At 35.5% G+C, this 16,636-nt stretch overlaps 2 protein-coding genes across 3 annotated transcripts; both read right to left on the reverse strand.

The window, feature by feature from the left end:
• Positions 1-4,363: 4,363 nt before the first annotated feature.
• Positions 4,364-5,220, reverse strand: LOC129803277 (ER membrane protein complex subunit 4). Its single transcript, XM_055849728.1, has 2 exons — positions 5,017-5,220; positions 4,364-4,951 (listed from the first exon to the last, which is right to left on the reverse strand). Exons 1-2 carry the CDS (start codon positions 5,070-5,072, stop codon positions 4,486-4,488), a joined length of 522 nt encoding a protein of 173 aa, XP_055705703.1. The 5' UTR covers positions 5,073-5,220; the 3' UTR covers positions 4,364-4,485.
• A 174-nt stretch (positions 5,221-5,394) lies between these two features.
• LOC129803275 (ADP-ribosylation factor 1) lies at positions 5,395-14,994 on the reverse strand. Of its 2 annotated transcripts, none has more exons than XM_055849726.1 (5): positions 14,737-14,994; positions 7,513-7,703; positions 7,116-7,225; positions 6,909-7,034; positions 5,395-6,822 (listed from the first exon to the last, which is right to left on the reverse strand). In XM_055849726.1, exons 2-5 carry the CDS (start codon positions 7,658-7,660, stop codon positions 6,658-6,660), a joined length of 549 nt encoding a protein of 182 aa, XP_055705701.1. In that variant the 5' UTR covers positions 7,661-7,703; positions 14,737-14,994; the 3' UTR covers positions 5,395-6,657. The 2 variants fall into 2 exon arrangements, with proteins under 2 accessions (XP_055705701.1, XP_055705700.1); XM_055849725.1 differs by lacking the exon at positions 14,737-14,994 and adding an exon at positions 14,284-14,402.
• Between the last annotated feature and the right edge of the window lie 1,642 nt (positions 14,995-16,636).

Raw genomic sequence — 16,636 nt, forward strand, 5'->3', positions numbered from 1 at the left:
TACGAGAAATGATAATGATGGTTTATGAGGCTCAAAAACAAGTTTTATGAAATCTCGGACAAGTTGATTTTGTGAATGAATTTGGTGGTTTTGTGCAGGAAAATCAAGTTAACAAGGACGACAAAAATCCTTAAGTATCCGGAGAAATAGTTGCAACAGCTATTAGCAGCTGATAAGGAGAAAATCTGCTGGAAAAGGCTGCAAGGATTTCCAGATTCCGAAGACCACTTTTTCTGACAGAATGGATAGTAAATATCGCAAAAACACCTGGAGAAAAACAAAAAGGAGTCTCTACGGAACTCTCAAAGCAACAGCGCGAGGCGTCTGTGAAATTTACAGAACCTCTTTTTGGTTGGATGTCCAGGAAGTTCTTGGTAATTAGCGTTCCTCAACTGTTACCCGGACATAGAGGAGGGATTAACATAACCATCCAATGTGCAAGTATACACAGAAAACCCTCAACAATTGATTTTCTACATATATCGCATAATATTTTGTCACTAATATCACTATGTCCAACTTTCCAAAAATTTTTGTCCCGCTTTCCAAAATTTTGTCCAATTTCTTTATATTGGATCCAAGCTCAAAATATTAAAATCTTGGCGTGGCCACCTGACCTCTTGAACTCAATCCAATTGAAAAGGGACAGATAATCCTAACCGGCTTATGTAGGTGAGATTCTTAACGTGAGCTAACTCGGAGCGCATGCAAATTCGATTTAGAGCTGAAGTTGGGAGACGCCATTCAGTTATCTTGAATCAAATTCGTGAAATTATACAAGTTTTGTATTTGAACCAAAATATCAAGGATTTGGATGAACTGACAGAAAAGTGTTATATGGGTGAAATGTAGACCAGAATGTTCTCTATAATTTTCCCATAGAACATGATCTCATCGATTACTCAGAAGCCAAGATAAGCGAGGTTTTTTGTTTCTTAACTCGTTTTTTCATCCAGAGTTCCCCAAGTAATCATTTGTTGAACTTCAACTATATCAAAGAATTGTTGTATTTTGTGGGACTTTCCATTTAAAACCCTATTTTAAGTGTCTTGGTGGAGTAGAGGCAGTCAAATTGGCATCTGAGTGATTTCAAAGCGTTATTATGGGAAAAATCAATTTTTTCACACTTAAACGGCAAAATCGGAGTGATAGCGTGGTCTGAGTGGAAAATGATGTATGGACGAAATGTAGAGACAAATGTGCTCTACAATTATGTGGAAGTAATCATCAAAATCGGTTCAGCGACAGTCGAGATAATTGAGGTTATGTGATATTGAAATTGGTTTTTCGACTGTGGCGCCCCTGGTGTTGGTCCCACGAAGTTCAAATATTCTAGAAAGCTGTAGCATTTGGTGAGATCTTTCGTTTAAGCCCTCATTCATCAAAATCGGTCACATAGAACCGGAGATATGATTTTTTGAATTTTGTGAACTTTGACCCCTCATATCTCCGGTTCTATTGAAACCACAGCGCACATACGCACCATTTTGGAAACGTCCTAGACTGGACTACAACATACTAAAATTTCATTAACTTGCACAATGCCGTTTTTGAGAAAAGTGACTTTGAATTTCGATGAATTTTGACGCTATCACAGCGCCACCTGTGGTGACTTTTTGAACTTCCATCTGAAAGTGCTCATTGAGACGAAACCAAAAAGGTAAAATTTATGTCGCTATGTTAATTAGAACCGGAGATAGAGGCCGGTCAATGTTCGAACTTTGACCCCTTATAGCTCGGGTCAGGGGTTATGGATCGACTTAAGGTTTTTTTTGTTTGATAGGTATAATCAACGGCTACAACATACTAAAATTTCAGCCCGATTGCAAAAGGAATTTTTGAATTATTTAACTTTTAAGATTTAAAAATTTTCTTTTTAATAATAGCGCCCCTAGCGGTGGTTTTATGAACTTGCGATGTTAGAAGGGGAAGTGGCATTTCACGAGAGCTTTCCAAAAAGCCCTCATTTTTTAAATTCTGACAATTAGAACCGGAGTTATGGCCATTTTAAGAAATTTTTTTTGGACCCTTATAGCTCGGGTCAGGGGGGTCGGGGGACCTTAAGTTTGGTACTGATGGAAAGCTCTAAGGCCCAGCTATAACATACTAAAATTTGAGCCCGCTCGATGCCATAGGGGCGGAGCTATTGAGAAAACAAAAAATGGGGGGTCTTCAAAATGGCGGAAGGAGGGGTGGGGGGTGGGGGGTCAATGCACCATGTTGCAATTTTCATACGATATTTAACCTTTGCCGAAAACCGCAAGTCGATATCTTTTTTAGTTTAGGAGCTATTAAGCTCCAAAGAGCGGCCGGACGGCCGGCCGGCCGGCCGGCCGGGAACGTAACTTAGCCCCCCATATATTCGTGATCAGGAAGTGGCGAAACACATTTTGGCCAAGTTTGAGCGCGATCGGACGACATGAAATTTTGTTAGGATTATAGTAGGTGAGATTGTTAAGAATCTCACCTAATATTTGGGGAATTCTTGATTGCCATATTTACCCCGATATTCGCCAATACACTTACGTTTTGGAGTTAAAATCTGCAATTTTAGATGCCTGGAGCAAGTCTGAAGATAAGTTCATTGAAAATTTAATCGATAGTATGCCTAATCGCATTCTATGAAGTACTTCAGAAAAACACCGGAGTCACTAATTTTAAAGATTTGCATAAAAATTATTTTGCCTAATAATATTATAAAAGAATTTATTAACATTATCGTAGTTTTACGCTCAAAAACACTGTAAAATTGATATTCTTTCAATTAAAATTTAAGAAAAATGTTGCACTGTCAAAAAAATTATTCTAAATATGCTGGTTAGGCAGCCTTTGAATCTTAATCTTTCACTGAGAATATTAGGTCTGTAACATTAAACGGCCCATAATTGATTAGCATGAACCCTAATGCACTCAATAAAACAATCACTGTAGTCAAAAGTCATTATACAACAACATTTTTTACATTTTTCTGAAGCACTGTTTTTCACTTGAAAATTTGTACTAAAACGCAATTGAAGTTGACAATTGTCAGTTTGAAACATCCTGGCCGGAGCAAGATAGCATGTTATAAGTATTTGTATGACATTCGTCAGACCAAAGTAGGAGTTCTATTCTGCTCCCGGACAGGAAGCTGTCAGATGTTTCAATGTATGGAAAAAGAGGATTCAAAGGCACACAACATTAAGATTCAAAGGCTGCCGCAGAGCAATATTTGCAAACTTTTATCACTCACAAAATTTGTCTCATCTGAATCAAAATGTATTTGGAGAAATACCATCCAAGAATAACCTTCTATGATTCACAATAGAAGATTTGTTCGAAAAATTATTTTGATTATGAAAAAACACATGAATTGATGAACATCAAAATTACAGTTTAGAGCTCAGTTTGGTTTTTTGCCCTAGCACCTAGAAAATAAGAGCTAGGGTCTGCATTTTTTTATGACTTGTGAGGATTATGAATAGCTATCTAATAGTTAATAGAAAATAATTTATGCTTTAAAGAAAAATGAAAAAATTACAATATTCAAAGGCTGCCGCATTCAAAGGCAGACCACTTTCCCCTATTATGAAGAAAAAATTTAAATAAAACGAATACAGAAAAAAAATTTGAGTTCTGCAAAGTGACCTTATGGTAATGGTACGCACTGTAGTTTCGTACTAAGTACTCAGTATATACTGAGTTTGTACATAGTAGATAGCCAGCCGGGAATTTCCTAACGAATTTTAGGAAAAGGTAAAATCGGGTAAAATCCTACAAAAAATTAAAAAAATATGAAGCAAATTTGATCAATATTTCAAATAAATATGTTAAATATTTTTACAAGCAGTCTTGAATTGGTTTTTTCGCAATCTTGGAATTTCACCAATTTCACCCAATTTTCGAGGTTAATTTCCGTTAAATGCTGTGAGTTTTGAAATTCAGTTCTGTCAGTTCCTCGCCAAACTTCATGCCGCTGGCGGATTTGATAAGATTTTTTTTGTGATTTTGTATACTTTTCAAGGTGGCTGCAGCTGGAATAATCTCCGATATGTTTAAATTTCTGGTAAGTCTTGCGAAAGAGGCAAAATTGGAGAATACTCCAGTGCAACAGGTGTACCATCCGACGGATTGCATAATGATTCCGGAACCTATTTTTAGCTGACATTTGGCGCGGGAGTCTACTGTGGCATCTACATCTCCCAAAACTTCGAGGTGCCCCGTGTAGATGAGCCCGGAAAGCTCGTGGAAAAGATCAACGAGTACATTGAACAGCAGAAGAAAAAGTGAGCCAGTATCCCTGACTGCCTGTTTTGTGTGTGTGCTCTAACATCCTTCGGATACCCAAACTCGAAGAGTCATCAGGAGACAAAAAATCAGACAATTTTCTGGCTTGAAATCCCTGCTATTACTCTCACAAAATATTAGCAATGCTTACATTTAGGGGCATATTGTACCAATTATAATGATAACTCAGGCTCTGTGTGTATGGTTTATATCTGGGACTCACTGGACAAGGGACATTCCTCCATCTGAAAATTCCAAGCGTGATTGGGGTTCGGCAAATGCCAACCAGTCGGATGCATGTGTCGGTAGGAGACCCATGCTGTGGCATTTGTACAGCGCCAATCCCATATTTAGGAGATTTCCTAGGAGAAAGACAAATTTCTGACCAGCCACCTGTGTTCCCTCTATCACTTTGAATGTCGCTCCCGTTGAAAAAAGTGCCTTAATGGGCCTTATTAGCATCATGCCCACCATCATGATGGGAAAGATGGAAATTGAATTGCCCGACATGTACATTATAAGGAGATTCATGGGAACTTGCTTGATGGGACCCAGAGCCAAATCCCATGATTTCTTCATTATCAGATGATTCTGATCTGTATCTTTGGCCACTTCTGTATGACTCTGACCCACTGAGGGATTGTATCCCGGTGGAGAAGCTACATCTGTACTCCTGGCCAGGGCTCTGTAACACGAAAAGGGAATATTCTTCATCCTAACCTCACTTTTCTTCCCAATCATTCCTATTACCTTGAATTGTAGTCCAGTGACCACTTGAACTTCTTTGTGGTACTCTTCGAAGACATCCTAAAGTCCTCTTGGTAATTTGCAATTATCCTGAGCTCTCTAAATGGCAAATTTTAGCGAAAAAAATCAAAAGAAAATTTTTCCAATCCTGTGAGTTGTCAAAGCAAACTGGTGTTGCCAGATGACACTTGCCACATTAACCCAGAACCCATTAAAAATCGCGTCACCCAGGGAAACACCATCCTGAAGGATGTCAGAAAAGTCAAAAGACAAAAAAGGAAAAGTCCGAAAAAGTTCCACTTGAAAATAAAAATTAAATAAACGAAATAAACTGCAATTTTGATGCTACGTGTCGAGATCTGAATAAAAACGCCAAAAAACTTCTTACAATTACTTGTTTTTATTTCGGAATATTAATCAATTAATAGTAAAAAGTGGAACTATTTTCATTAACTAATCCTCTTTTCTCTTTTTAAAACGAATAATGTTACATTTTACATTTAAGCCCTAATTCTTACGTCAAAAATGATTCCTATCTAGAAAAAGAATATTTTCTCTCACACTTATCTTAGCGATCTTTCTCTCTCAAAAAAATTGCAGTATATAATATTTCAATAAAAAGAAAATAAAACACTTTGTAAATTTGATACAATGTGATAAAAAGTTTCGTGAAACAGAAAACTTATTAACGTGAATTATTTGCGTCATTTCTCCTGGACACGTAGCACAATATAAAGAAAAAGAAATGCAGAAAACAGTGAAAATGTCACTCGATATCTTTCTTTTTTTTTTCAATATTTTATTGTTCTTATTTATATTCCATTACGCATCAGTTTTCTTCATTAAATTTACTGGAATAATACGGAAACACAGCATTTGAAGTTGAAATGAAAGGAGGGATAAAAAATCAAGTACATATTTTCTTTTCATTTTAATCAGACTGTCTTGGAAAAATTTATACAAAAATTTCATGCGTTTTTTTTCCTCCGATAAAAGAATTTATAAAGAAAATAAAAGGCTTTCAATAACCTGAATTGGCGGTTGATAAATCCATTTTCTCATTAATCATATTTATATAATGCTAAATCCTTTTATTTTTTTTATTTATATATTTTACTTTTTTTTCTTTATAATAATTCTTAAAATTTACACAAATTATGGTTATGTGTATGTGGTTTTCTTTTTATCTCATCTGTTTCCTTCTTTCTCATTTTTTTGATGTGTGAATGATTATTTTCTCTTTGCTCACATTTTTTCTCATTATATATAACTTAAATATTTCTGTATCTTTATTATTTCTATATAAATCCATCTTCTAAAGTGTTTAAGTGTATTCTCCATCTTTCCGCCATGTTGTTTTTTTCGCATTTTTTTAAACTTTTTTTTAATCCTTTCGTGCTATTTTTCATTCATAAATAAAAATGTTCTTAAATCCCTCTTTTTGCTATTGTTTGTCTCATCCTTCTCTAAATTGTGTTTTTTATACCATACAATTTGGGTTTAATTTCCCTCACTTGTTCTTCACTCTGGCTGTTATGTTTTTTTTAACCTCCTTCTAATGCAAACTTTACACTTTAATCATCTTCATTTTTTTTTTCTGAAAAAATATGTCTCTTTCTCTGATAGCCCACCTAGCAAAATTGCTTAGCGATTGGCATTCTTTAGTTGATTGGATAGCCAATCGAGACCTTCATAGAGACCATCACCACTCGTTGCACACGTTGCCTGAATGTACCAATTGCGATTTCTCAGTGAATGTAGTCCTAACTTGTCGGTTATTTCTGCGGCATTCATTGCATTTGGCAGATCCTATTTTGACAGAAATTTAAAATGTTAGACTGACAACGTCTTTTTTCCTTTCTAAGTCATTTCAGCCAAAAGTGGCGCTACTGAACCTGTTTGTTGGCGAATATAAGCAAAACAGCATCTCGAAGTTCATCTTCAGCCAACATACGCATCAACTCTTCCCTGGCTTCACCAATACGCTCCCGATCATTGCTATCGACCACAAAAATGAGACCCTACAACATGTCAAAAAAAAAACATCCCCGCCATTAGACGCCCACATCACCTACGCCACTGCAAAGCATAAAAAAACCTACCTGTGTATTTTGGAAATAGTGCCGCCACAGTGGTCGAATCTTATCTTGACCGCCAACATCCCATACTGTGAAGCTAATATTCTTGTATTCTACAGTCTCGACGTTGAAACCTGCATCCCAAAACGAATTTTCTTGTCAAAATCTCACACAAATTACACCAAAAATTTCTCTTAAAAAATCATTATTTTCCCCGCAGAGGAAATTAAATAATAAAAAAACACAAAATAAATTGCGAATTTTCAATGCCAAACGCAGTTTCTCCCTGAACTCGTGAGCAGTGAGACAAATTAAAGCAAAGAAAAAAAAGAAGCTTTCCGAGATCAATCAACAGAGCGCATCAAAGAGCATAAAAGTATTAACTTATTTTTTTTTCATTTCACATGAAATATCATCTTACCAATTGTGGGAATCGTTGTAACAATTTCACCTAATTTAAGTTTGTACAGAATTGTGGTTTTACCAGCTGCATCCAATCCTACCATCAATATCCGCATCTCCTTTTTCCCAAATAACCCCTTGAATAGATTCGCAAAGACATTGCCCATTTTGGAAGCCGATCAAATTGAACTTCACTGAACCGTCAACAATCTGCAAAATAGAAAACACAACCACATATCTAAATCCTCTTTTAGAATAACTCTCAATTTCAATTGAATATTTGATATAGGTTAGAAATTTCAGTCCCGTCTTGAAACAATTTGTTCACCATCAGCTTTTGTATCTGGGAACAGTTTGGTATCATCATGATTGGATTAAATTATTTTATGGGAAATATGGTGAGATTTGTGGGCTGCAGAGCTGAAAGAGGAGGCTGAAGGAGCTGAAATTTCAGCTAGTCTGTTGAATTTCACCTCACATTCACGATTTCAGCAAAGATTAGTCAAATATTCTCTGATATTTTACGTATCAATAATGAAAAGAGTTTTCCCAGAAAAACACTTTCTATTCGACTCAATATTCTCCAAAACCGTTCGCAAAAACTTAAAAGCTTTTGATTAAATATAAGGTGATCAAAAAAGGATTTAACAACGCGTTGACAAATGTTTCCTTTAAGGAGTGAAAGTGCTCTTGGGAATACACTTAAATCTCCGTTCATATCCTAGATCAATTTTGAATAGTCACGAAAAAAAAATGTAGAGGAAAACATGACTTGCACATCCTTTAGGTGTCACAGTAAAATCCCACCCGTGTCGTGAAAACTCTTCTGACAATTTCCTTCACTGAGAGAAATCCGAAAAAGTTAAAATAACATTCCGGAAATGTTAAATTTACCCTTAAAAAGGTGTAAAATTAACATTAAAATATATTTTTACACCTAAAAAGTGTTAAAGTTCTGAGGAAAAAAAGTTAATCGCACCCTCTTTTTTTTCTCAGTTTTAAAAAATTTTGTGTTTGGACTTGATTTGGAATCAGTTAGGAAAACGTCCTTGGTATCCGTGGAGAAATCCATGTCGATTTACTGACAAGGACGCATATTTTAATGGGATGTAACGAGGGATTTTTGACGTATTTGAAGTTTGCAACTATGATCCGGGATCAGCAGATCAGAGGCCCAATTTTTGAAACTCTCACTCGCACCCGCGAGCTCTTTAGTGGCCGAGAGAAATCCACTCGTACACCCCGTAGATTTAAATCCTTCTGTAACGACTTCTTCATAACATAAAGTACTCGTTGCACGTACTCAAGAATTTCCGGGGTGTGCGAGTCAAATTCTCTCGGCCACTAAAGAGCTCGCGGGTGCGAGTGAGAGTTTCAAAAATTAGCCCTCAGGATCGAATATCGGAGCTATGTGTAACAGATCATTAATAGCTCATGAATCAGAACTTATCACCATATATTAAATTATGGATAAAAGAACCCCCGAACGCTGTTACACAGATTGATATTTATTAAACAAATTCCTTGTACACTACGGTGGTGAAAAGTAAGTGATTACAGATAATTTCCGGTAGTTCACTCACCAGAAACCAAGTGAAAATTGTAAGCAATTTCACTACGATATCTTCCGTTATGCCTTGTAGTAAAAAATTATTGAATCCTCTAAAATTAAGCTTCTTATCTAGGAAAACGTGACAGATACGTGATTATGACTACAGTAGACTCTCGCTTATCCGTGGACTCTTTTTCCGGGTGACATAAAAAAATCCGTGAGACAGTTGAATTTTAAAAATTTTGTTGACATATTTTCCCCGTTTTGGGTTTTTTTGTTAAAGCAAATGTGCTTTATCTACTGTTAATTCTTTCTCATTTTAACTTTTTTGAACAGTACGCATGTTTAGAGAGAATGTCGATTCAGTCAGATCAGAATTCACTCCATAAATTTGCAATGTAAACAAAAAAATCGTTAGATTTCAAACAATTTGATGTGTATCACTCTCAAAATCCGTGTGACATTTCGGTCCCGTTCCACGGATAAGCGAGAGTCTACTGTATAATGTAATACCTTTGATACCGTGAGTACTTTCCGGTAAGATCATCGATATCCCCGAAAGATTTAGTTTTTTGGTAATGCTATGACTTTAATTTTTTGTTTAAATCTGAAATCAAGTAATTTTATCGATAATTATAAATGACACGAATGAAAACTCTGGGTTATTTGGCGTCTTTAAAACACAACCTCCGAATCCGAAGGCACTTATAAGTTCATAAGGTAAAGTTCCTTGACAGACTTATGACTTAAGCCGAGAGACGACTTAGTGGAAAATGATGGGAATGTAGTTTAACCATTATTTTGAATATAATTACACTAAGACCGTCTTCAGACTAGAGGTTTACCCCAGTTCCTTATGGTCTCAAAACCTTAAAAAGCAAACGATTTTATTAATTTTTCAAAATGTAATAGATCATTTGCCCTTAATAATTCAATCCTAATGGCGCTGGCACATCTTTTCAATTGAGTAAAATTCAATCGATTGAAATTTTACCTCTTACTCTTTCAAACTGAAATCAGTCTGGAATACAACCATACATATCGTAACAGATAATTTGTTGAAAGCAATGAATAATTTTCAAAATATCATTTTATTTTGAGGTGACGATCCGACCTTCATGGTCGATACATCATTCTCTTACTTTATCTATGTTTCTGAGGTATCTAAAGATGAAGAAGCTTTCCTTCTTACACTTTTTTTCTTCTATTTAGTGGTCTTCTTTGTTGTCTTCATCTATCGTAAACAGTGAGTAAATTTGAAATGTCCCAAATTACCCCAATTTACTTTATCTTTATATAAGTACATTGTAGAATGTTAATACCAAAAAATGATTCGTATAGGACCGAAGGAATATTTTCCTAGAGTAAATTTTGCATTAATACCTTCCGTTTTTTGGATTTTCTGGCATGCTAGAAAATGTCTATTCATAAAAATTTCCGCTGGAGTTAGCAAGAGTCAAGAACTTTTTCTAGATTTAAACTACCAGATTTCCTTAAAATGACCTAAATAAATCAATATAGTTTATGTTAAAAACAGTGAAATGCTGATCATATCAATTTGCTAACAATTAGCCGTATTTTTAGGAGGAATCTATGTATAAATGTGAATAATTTTATTCAATCATCATCTAGGGTAAGTGTGCCAAATTTCGGCATAGTTGCATGCAAGCGCCAAAGTCTCAAGTTTGAAATGTAATATCTTTAACCCATTCAGCCAATGTACCATAGAAATACTTGAAATAGAATGTTCATATTTTCGGATTAGTTTTCCACAGATTAATAGATGAATTTTTTGAATAGAAAAAAATTTTACCTCATATGGGGGCACGGGGAGCCCCTATCAAACACACGTCTTCACTGAGAGAAATCCGAAAAAGTTAAAATAACATTCCGGAAATGTTAATTTTACCCTGAATTATTGATCCAAAATCGGTGTAAATATTACCCTTTTTAGGTGTATTAGGGGTTAAAGTTACCCTTTTTCATGTTAATTTTACCCTTAGAAAGGTTAACATTGAAAAATGTTGATATATTTTTACACCCAAAAAATGTTAAAGTTATGAGGAAAAAATGTTAATCGCATCCTCTTTTTTTCTCAGTGTTAACGGTCACTGAATTTAAAGTCTGTGCATTAATTGATTACAAACTCTATTGATTTATTTAGAGTAACTGTTCAAGAAAACAATTAGGCAACTAGAATTCAAATCAGGAAAGAGGCCAAATTTAACAAATTCGACGGGATGTCGTTTGAGCAAAAATTTTGCACGAACTTCCGCGGAGCGAGAAAAGAACAACAAAATGTATTTCCATCTCTGTCGGACTATTTTTTCCAAGTAACTAAAGAACTAAAGTTACTAAAAATACATTCCCGACTTCAATTTGGATAAAAATTGCCCAGGAATACATCATCTAAAATCACTCAATTTGCGTATGATGTATAATACCATGGTAAGGAATGGGTTAATAGAAATTGATTTTTTCATTCCTTCTACTTAAGGAGTGTTGCTTAGAACCTTGTAGACAGTTTATCGTCTTTATTTACTTTAAAATTATTCTTAATACATTTTAAAATGAATAAAAATATAGACATGGATTTTGGTGCCCTATTTCGGCCACCTTTATTCTCATAGTTCCTTGTGCTTCGTGAATTCTTCCAATGTTTCACGTTATCTCATTTGTCGAAGCTACATTTTTTGTTATTCTTTTGCTTTGTATAATCTCTACAGCTTGTAAGAACTAAAAATTCATGGAAATTCGAGGAACAAAAAAGGTGGCCGAAATTGCAAGCTGGCCGGAATTTGGCACACTTACCCTATGGGTTATCTTTATACTTAGTTTCAACATTCAGCTGTAAAACGCTAAAAAAAAGTTGATTAGGATAATCTTATAACTTCGCATGGATTGCGTCCCTTTACATATTAGGGTAAATGTCCTAATTCAAAACCATTTCCAAATGCTTTAACTTTGACAGTAGATTCAACATAAGCTCATATTTTTTCTGAAGAGAATTACATAAATTTGCTCCTTGACTCTTCTAGAATGTTACAGTTTAGTGAAAATTCTTTAAATATAATTTGTAAACTTCTTAAATACAAGAAAAATACGCGAGCGTAAAATGCTTCTATTGGAAACATATTAATCCAAATGGAGACAAGGGAAAGTTTCTAATTGGAGACAAACAGTGTAAGTGAAACCGCGACGAAAGGCTTCCAAAACCCTGTTGAGTTGTTCTTGAGTGCAGGATTTGTTCTTATTCCTGGTCTTTTCTCCTTTCCCATCTAAAACAATGAGAAAATCTCTCCAAAAAAATCATATTTCCGGGGTTTCCTATTGAAGCATTTGCAGACACTGCAGAAAACCCCTTTTTGTTCACGAAATAGGTAATTATTTCATTTGAAAACTTCACGTACCGTTAACAATAAAGATTAGCACTTAATTTGACTAAAATTAGCCAAAAATATGACATAAATCTTAAACAAAACGAATAAACAATAATCAATTTATTGTGTTTTTCATTGGAAAACATGGTCGATCGATGAAAAATTCGATGGTAAAAAGCTACACTAGCAAAAAAGGAGTAGCAAAAAATTTCCATTTGGAGCAGGTTCTGAATTAGCTTAATTTACCCTATTGAGATGTTCGCCGTAATTTCTAATGAACGATACTATTGTACTATGAATTTATTATCGTCTCAATTAACAATTGCGAGTATTCAACATGTAAAAAACGAGAGACCTATCAAGGTCCTAAATGAGACCTTAGCAAGGTTGTTTGGCTTTTCTTTTATATAAATGAAAAATATGTAGGTCCTGCTTTCCTCTCTGAATTATTATTATATTTGATCATAAAGCATTAGGAAAAACTCAATTTTACATGAATTCATCTGCTGAATAAAAGTGTGACGCGAAAGAGTTAAGAAATCGCAGTGTTTTCAACTACCCAATGTTTACTACTGCCTCATGTTCCCCTATATTTTAAGATCATAATAATAAACCTTATTTTGGTGGCTAATTAGCCCCGGTCTGCCCTATAACTCACTCACATAGATCGAAACAATGAAAACAAGGTTCTATGCAAGGTATTTTCTTGGCGAATTCTGCTTGCATAAGCATTCTTAGAAGAAATTATTCATTACATTTGCTTTCACTTTGTGCCATAGTGAAAGAAAATTCCTCGGTAGTATAGTGATTGGTATCCCTATTGCCTGACCAAATGTTTTTTTTTGTATTTCTCCGAAAAATTTCTAATGCAAATTTTAAACTTCACGCTTAATTGATGTTTTCTGCTTGAAGCTTTTAAGTTATTAGAGGTGGATTTCATCGAAATTCGCAACTTCTAATTGATTTTGAATTCTGTAGCATCAAAAATTTACTTTTTAGCACATGATTTACTGAAGAGTTGAAAAGAAATTGAACTTCGTCAGAAGCAGCGTAGTTTTGGGGTAATTGTTGGGGAAAAGATTAAAAAACGAATGTTTCATCGTCAAAATTTCTATGCCTGCTATGAAAGTCGGTCAGTGAGTGATCACTTTTGTTTAGTCTTGGCCTTCTTCGATCACCCATGCAAAAATTCACCAAGTGATTCACAAATCCACGTCGTCAGATTCCGGGTATATTCCTCCATTGAATAGATTACTTTTTTTCCTACGCCCTCCCCCAGGTCGCAATGGTAACTCAAACCTTTTAAATCCTGACATTTGACATTTCCAGCGTGTGCTGATGAAATTTCCACGGAAATGGGGGTGGGAATGGAGGGTGTAAAGTTGCAAAATAATCCCTTAGAAGCTGAGAAAATCTACCAAAAGGTCATATGAAAAGATCCCTCCATTCATAAAAGCAAAAAATATGATACAATTATGAAACACGGTGAGTCACAATATGGAATTGTCCATGATGTGTCCGGAAGACACTTTCCGGGGACATGTGGCTCACTGAGATTTGCTAAATTGCTGACGGATGGACTATTTGTTGGGATGAAAAATAGCAAATGTCCCATGGAACCCCTCACGGACCCTCAGAATAGTATTTTTGCAGAGATCTCGTTGAAAAAGCGGAATTTTTTTCAACAGGGGAGACATCAAAAAGCCTCCAACACGCACTGTATGACTCGTCGAAAGAGGCGCTGCTCCCTCGCCCATTTTTCCTCGTCATTTTCCACAATATCTACACCATTTTCCGCTTAAAAAACATCACCAAGCCTCTCATAGGCGTATGGGGTACACTTTTCCGTGAAACTTACGTTGGTGGACAAATGAAAAACTGCCTCAAATTGTCTCCGAATGAAACTCACTTCTTGGATCGCTTTTGACTGTATGAAAACTGAGGAAATGGCGGACGTACGTGTGAATACCGTAATTGTATGCGTGAATTATAAATTTGACCTCTCCCTCACACTCTCCCATACCACCCCATATGCAAAAACGAGATAGCTATAGAGAAAATTTGGAGAATTCTTACACACACATTCACATGCGGCGGCCATTGAGCCGCCACGTAATACAGCGCCAGACTCGTCGAAAAAAACGTTCCATGGTGGCGCTCCTATCGCCATTCTTTCAGAATTTCCAATTTTTCCGTGATTTTTCACATTTTCCCCATTTTTTGGAAACAAAATACACAATCACTTTTCTCTAGCAGCCCACGAAATCGTCATGAAAGCAGGGGAATTGATGAAACTCCTAGTTGAACATACCTGATGCTCTGTGCTGGATGAGAAAAGCCGGATTGGTGGAAAAATGCACAATAAAGGGAATACAACCAGCTTGGAAATGCACTCGTGAGCAAATGTGTTGATGGCCAGGTGTCACGCACCACTTTTATCACACAAAATTGACCCTACAGCAACTTTTTGAGTGATCTTTTTCGTGAAAAATCAACTTCTGCGACGTGATTTCTGACAGCTTGGAAGATAATTTTTCTACGAGTGGCAGCACTGCTTCATCGACACTTTCGACCAGATGACCCAGTAAAATTGCTTTCTTATTTTACGCGAGTAATAAATATGTAAAATAATTTTGTAAAATATATTTAAAATGTAGAGAAACCGATTTTAATTACTTTAATTGTATTCTCGGTCTTTTCTGGATAATTTTGAGTCAAGAAACACGGTATAGACCTTTTTAAAAACTTCTCCATTTCCTCCTGCTACGACGTTTCGGAGATTGGTTGTCTACTTCCTCAGGTATGGGTAGGTATGGGAAAGCTCTTATCAGGGGTGGAACGATAACTCTGTCTAATTGTCCCATCGCTAATGTCGAGTGTCGATTATGTGCGATCGAGATGATAACTTGCATTATTTGTCGCTAGTGTCGATAATTATCGCCACTAATTTATCGACAGCTCTGAAGCTGTCGATTTGTACCCTCAAAGTGAAATTTATTGAAAGTTTAAGGTTTTTTTTTCAGCAGTAAAAATCTTTTTTTACACTCTTTTAATTTATCTTTATTAAATTTTGTTAATAATAATATAAAATATAAATAGTATTTATTCTGTGCCCATCGTAAAACACGGTGTAACATGGAAATAATACTGGCCAAATCGGATGCGAAATATTTTATTCTATTAATTATATTCAATTACAAAGATATCTTTACACTACACTGACCGGGAAATGCTTATGAGTGGAAGCAGTTACTAAGTGATTGAAGTTGCATCGTTTGACACTGTCCAGAAAGTAGATTAGGAGTTTTTTCATGGATTCCTTGTGGTGAATTTGAACGCCACAAACAGGAGCTCAAAAGCTGAAAAGTTGTCGAAGGTGACCACAGTTTTGTCTGCTTCCTTCGATTCTTCTGCTCCTCTTTGTGAACTGTAAAACACCAGAGGCTAACAGGAATTTAGTAGTCCTCGTCCAAAATGAAAGTTGTAGTCCTTCAGTCATCTTTTTTAATTAAAATCACTTAAATCATTGGAAAAACTTTGTTTGCAAATCAAAATAAGCAACTAGTGAGGTTATGTTGCACTGTCCCAAAGTATCACAATAACGAGTCGACAATGCGAGAAGAACCGACACTCATTTCATCTCATCATTTGGATTTAACGATACTAGAGATTCGATAGTATCGAGTCGATACTAGCGAGAGTCAAAGTTATCATTCCACCCCAGGTTTCTGGGGAATCACTTGAACAACCGTCCAAATGTTGACATCGTCTGCGTCAAACCGTCCAAATGGTGACATCGTCCCAGAAAGTGTTTTATGAAGTCCAAGTGTATGTAATTGTTCAAGTGATTCCCCAGAAACCTGATAAGAGCTTTCCCATACCTACCCATACCTGAGGAAGGAGACAACCAATCTCCGAAACGTCGTAGCAGAAGGAAATGGAGAAGTTTTTAAAAAGATCTATACCGTGTTTCTTGACTCAAGATTTTAATTACTTACTAATCGGTTCAGTGTGTGCATTTCCCTATTAACATTAAGAACTTTGAGGTAAAAATTGTTTCACAATGTTTTGTTTTACCAAATTACTTTAAATAAAAGGTTAATCTTAAAAAAAAAACAAATATATTTTTTTAAAAAGATTTTTATTTTTCGCTATAAGGAAAAGTGGGGTATCTTTAAAATTGGGCATTTTTTCCTGTCATAATTTAGTTA

This window comes from Phlebotomus papatasi, chromosome 2, assembly GCF_024763615.1.
Source record: "Phlebotomus papatasi isolate M1 chromosome 2, Ppap_2.1, whole genome shotgun sequence".
Classification (NCBI taxonomy): domain Eukaryota; kingdom Metazoa; phylum Arthropoda; class Insecta; order Diptera; family Psychodidae; genus Phlebotomus; species Phlebotomus papatasi.

What these genes read in the sequence shown, in the direction of transcription:
- LOC129803275 (XM_055849726.1), bottom strand. Translation starts at nt 7,660, where the DNA reads ATGGGCAATGTCTTTGCGAATCTATTCAAGGGGTTATTTGGGAAAAAG. An exon ending in TACAACGATTCCCACAATTG is followed by an intron (nt 7,226 to 7,512) that starts GTAAGATGATAT and finishes TTTGGGATGCAG; the next exon opens with GTTTCAACGTCGAGACTGTA. An exon ending in ACTATTTCCAAAATACACAG is followed by an intron (nt 7,035 to 7,115) that starts GTAGGTTTTTTT and finishes GACATGTTGTAG; the next exon opens with GGTCTCATTTTTGTGGTCGA.
- LOC129803277 (XM_055849728.1), bottom strand. Translation starts at nt 5,072, where the DNA reads ATGTCTTCGAAGAGTACCACAAAGAAGTTCAAGTGGTCACTGGACTAC. An exon ending in TCACTGGACTACAATTCAAG is followed by an intron (nt 4,952 to 5,016) that starts GTAATAGGAATG and finishes TTCGTGTTACAG; the next exon opens with AGCCCTGGCCAGGAGTACAG.